The following is a 4,108-nucleotide window of genomic DNA, read 5'->3' as shown; positions in this document are numbered from 1 at the left end:
GGCATAGTATAGGCAATGAGTTACAATAACTGTGCTTGACTGTATAGAAAAAACATAGTAAAGGCAATGAGTAACAATAACTGTGCTTGACTGTATAGAAAAAAACATAGTACAGGCAATAAGTAACAATAACTGTGCTTGACTGTATAGAAAAAACATAGTACAGGCAATGAGTAACAATAACTGTGCTTGACTGTATAGAAAAACATAGTACAGGCAATGAGTAACAATAACTGTGCTTGACTGTATAGAAAAGACATAGTATAGGCAATGAGTTACAATAACTGTGCTTGACTGTATATACAAGGCATAGTACAGGCAATACGTGACAAGGGCAGTGTGCTTTTCTGTAAAGACAATGCATAGGACAGACTATTATCGACAATATATATTACGTACAAAGCATAGTACAGGCAATATGGGACAAAAACTGTGCTTAACTGTAAGGACAAGGCAAAGTGCATTGGGGATATTATGATAGGACGTTATTCTGGTGATCTATATCACGTCGAGTTCGGTGTGTAAACACGCATCCGTTGGGACCGCAGGTCACAGAACTAGACGAAATGGAGGTCGCCAGAAAAGCGTCCTATCGTAATATTCCATTTATTATATAGTATCTGCCTATCAGATGGTTCCTTTTTATATTTCGGTTTCAAATGATTTAAATTTACCTCTATCTGTCAATTGTCCAAATATGGAATGGCTTGCGCGTAAGAATGTATGAAGTCACTTTATTGAATAAATGTTTTATATCTTTATAAACCTAACAAATACGAAAATAATTATTAATTGTCACAGCACGAACAAAATAACAAATTTAAACGATACTTATTTTACGAGTATACACTAATAGTTATTTCCTGTAGACATAACGCGGCCATTTAAACGATAATTATATGCAGAATTAAGGAAAGTTCTAAGTCAATCGCTAGTTCTATCGATGACGCGAATTCGTCTTCTTCTATGTATTTGAAAGCTGCTCATATTAATGATAATGTTGCAATTTATGAACTTAGAATCGGCAAACAACTAGTTGACTAGGTAGATTGGAAGTGTTCTCTGCTACGTGCTTATCCTCGTGTTCCTCTTAAGAACCATGTTCCTGAATATGCGTATCTTTATTGTCCAAGGTTTATTGACCTAAAGTGGACTGGTTTTTGGATCTTAAGCTCATTACACTTTTGAGTCTTACATACTACAGTTGTGTCACAACTGGGTAACAAATACAAATATACAAATAAACAGCAGCAGCAGAAGCAGCAACAGCAGCAACAACAGCAGATTAAATACAGTCAATAATGCAAATAAACTGTATGTGTTTCCAGTGTTACCGAGAATCATTACAATTTAAATAAAACCAAAAACCATTAAAACAACATACAAAATCAGCATTGCATAACAGAATGGGACTACGAGCGTACTAATAACAACTTCGATCTAGACATGAGATGAAGGTTTAGAATAACCTTTGCTGCGATTGTCACCCTTCAAAGATAGTAGTTGTATTCGTATCTATTCATATATTACGCTTAAATACTACGTATATTCGCCCACAGCGTAAAGTGTTAAATCGTGACAAGACGATGTTGGTAGTCCTTCTACGTGCAAATAATGCCTACAGCGAACCTCTTTAAACACACATATTAAAGCTCATTGCGACGCTCAGTTTGAATAAGAGCTTATGATAATAGGAAAAGTGAACCTCCGGTCAAGCACACCAGATCGGACTAAATATGTGCCGTCACGTAAATGGTGATTTAAAAGCGGTTTTCGGAAGGTAGACATCCCACCTACACTGTTTAATACGGCTGACAAAGATGGATAAAAAAGCAAAATACGCAGATGATATTGATATAACGAACAACAGAAATGAACGTGAAAGCGAACACTCCAAACATGCTAAAGTGGATATGCAGGCTAGCCGTATTCGAGTCAAAGAAAGATTAGGTCTATCTGCGGGTATAGTGTTTATAATGGGAGCAGTGATTGGATCAGGAATATTCATTTCTCCTCGTGGCGCCTTAAAGAACAGTGGATCGGTAGGGGCTAGTCTGTTGATATGGGTCGCATGTGGCCTGCTGTCTATCATCATAGGACTAGTGTACGCCGAGCTAGGAGTCATATTGCCGAAGTCTGGCGGCGATTATACGATAATAAGGACGGGCATTGGCAACATTCCCGCCTTTCTCATCTCATGGACAACAACAACGGTAACCCACGCAGGAAGCCGAGCAGTGCTGGCCCTGGTCTTCGCAGACTACCTTTGTGCACCTATCTTTGGTGCTTGTAAAGCGCCGGATAGCATCCGTAAAATGATAGCTGCAGTTCAACTGTTACTTCTGGCTATAACGAATACAATCAGTGTCAACATTGTTGCCTCGGTGCAAGGATTGTTCACGTGTCTTAAGATTGCAGCTCTCGTTGTTATAACTGCTGGAGGGTTCGTTTACTTGTTCGAGGGCAAAGCAGAAAACTTTGAACATGCTTTTGAGGGTACAACATACGACGTTACGTCTATCTCGCTGGCAGTTTATAGTTGCATGTGGGCGTACGGTGGATATAACAATCTGAATGAAATAGCTGAAGAAATGATTAATCCAAAGAAAAATATTCCAAAATCGATCATTATATCCCTGTCGCTCGTCACCCTTATTTATATATCAACGAATGTTTCGTATTTCACACTATTATCAAAAGACGAGTTCCTATCTGTAAATGCCGTCGCATTCAGTTGGGGCGAACGAGTTCTTCGAACTGGTGCTATATTTATTCCTCTCAGCGTCATGTGTTCCGTCTACGGGGCATCTAATGGTGGATTTTTCACGGACGTGCGGGTGAGGTTTGCAGCCGCTAGAGCGGGTCATTTACCGGAGATATTGTGCTACCTACACCATAAGACAAGGATACCGCTCGGTGCGCTTATCTTCAATACAGTTGTTTCAATCATTATGCTTATTCCCGCCGATGTTTCGGAACTGATCAACCTCGTCAGTTTCATAGGATTTCTCACACAGGGACTCACAATCGTTTCGTTTATGAAATTAAGATACGATCGAAGGAACATGCCCATTAATAAGGATGACTTTCGGATTCCAATGATAATACCAGTTATTGCGTTGCTTGTTTGTATATTTATGGTTGTTTCTCCGTTTGTTTCAAATCCAAAGATTGAGTTCCTCTACGGTGCAGGATTTATTCTTTCTGGGCTTATCTTGTACTTTCCATTCGTCCATTTTGGTTGGATAATTCCGGGCTGGGATAAAGTCACCACGTTCTTCCAGTTGTTTATGGAAATGTGCCCGACTGTGTTAGATGCTGACTTGGATATTTAGAGGAATACACACATCGAAATATTGATGCACTCTTACTCCCAAATACGATTTACGACAATTAATACTTTTTTTTAATGTATCAAGAAGGATGAATACATGTTGAGGATAATGGTTATTTTGAAGCATACCGTGTTTGATTTAAAAGAAAGGTGAGCCAACACGGTATTTCTACCTGATGAGACAATAGAAGATCGCAGTAAATCTTTTAGCAGTCGCCAATATTTTATCGTTTTCAGCTATTTAATTCACGGTTACAATCTTGTAATCATTAATTAAAAGTGTCCATAAATGCATTATTTTGTAAGTAGTTAAAGGTTTATCAATGCAAATTGATGTTTGTTATACATGTGTATGTATTGATTTTGAATAAGAGTGTCACTTTAAAAATTCGAATCACACATTAGACTTCTTTCGCAAAACTACGCCTTGGAAATTGGATGTTTTTCCCGCAAATTTAAATGCGTATGAACAGAAAGCAATTATTGATTTCATTTCAAAGATTCTTTGAAGGTTCTAATTTAAATAAATACACTGTAAATTGGTTGATCTGTAGGCTTGTATTACGTCCCGTTGATCCCGTATAGAAACTTCATACTCGACCTTCTGCGCTTGAAGCAAGCAACTCGAAGTGAAACAACCCCATATCGTCTATAACCGTTACAATGTGTCAGCGTGTACATGCTACGTTTTAATCAGTGAACAAGATCTGATCAGCATCAAATACTTTGCAGATCAAGTTGTTAGACATATGGTATTAAACCTTCTTATTTTGA

At 38.1% G+C, this 4,108-nt stretch overlaps 1 protein-coding gene across 1 annotated transcript; it reads left to right on the top strand.

Moving 5' to 3' along the window:
• The first annotated feature begins 1,873 nt into the window (after positions 1-1,873).
• LOC128215026 (b(0,+)-type amino acid transporter 1-like) lies at positions 1,874-3,352 on the top strand. Its single transcript, XM_052921759.1, has one exon. It carries the CDS (start codon positions 1,914-1,916, stop codon positions 3,333-3,335), a length of 1,422 nt encoding a protein of 473 aa, XP_052777719.1. The 5' UTR covers positions 1,874-1,913; the 3' UTR covers positions 3,336-3,352.
• The last annotated feature ends 756 nt before the right edge of the window (positions 3,353-4,108 follow it).

Source organism: Mya arenaria, chromosome 13 (assembly GCF_026914265.1).
Source record: "Mya arenaria isolate MELC-2E11 chromosome 13, ASM2691426v1".
Classification (NCBI taxonomy): Eukaryota; Metazoa; Mollusca; class Bivalvia; order Myida; family Myidae; genus Mya; species Mya arenaria.
This window is presented reverse-complemented; position numbering and strand designations above follow the sequence as displayed.

Coding starts and splice junctions, on each gene's coding strand:
- LOC128215026 (XM_052921759.1), top strand. CDS start 1,914: ATGCAGGCTAGCCGTATTCGAGTCAAAGAAAGATTAGGTCTATCTGCG.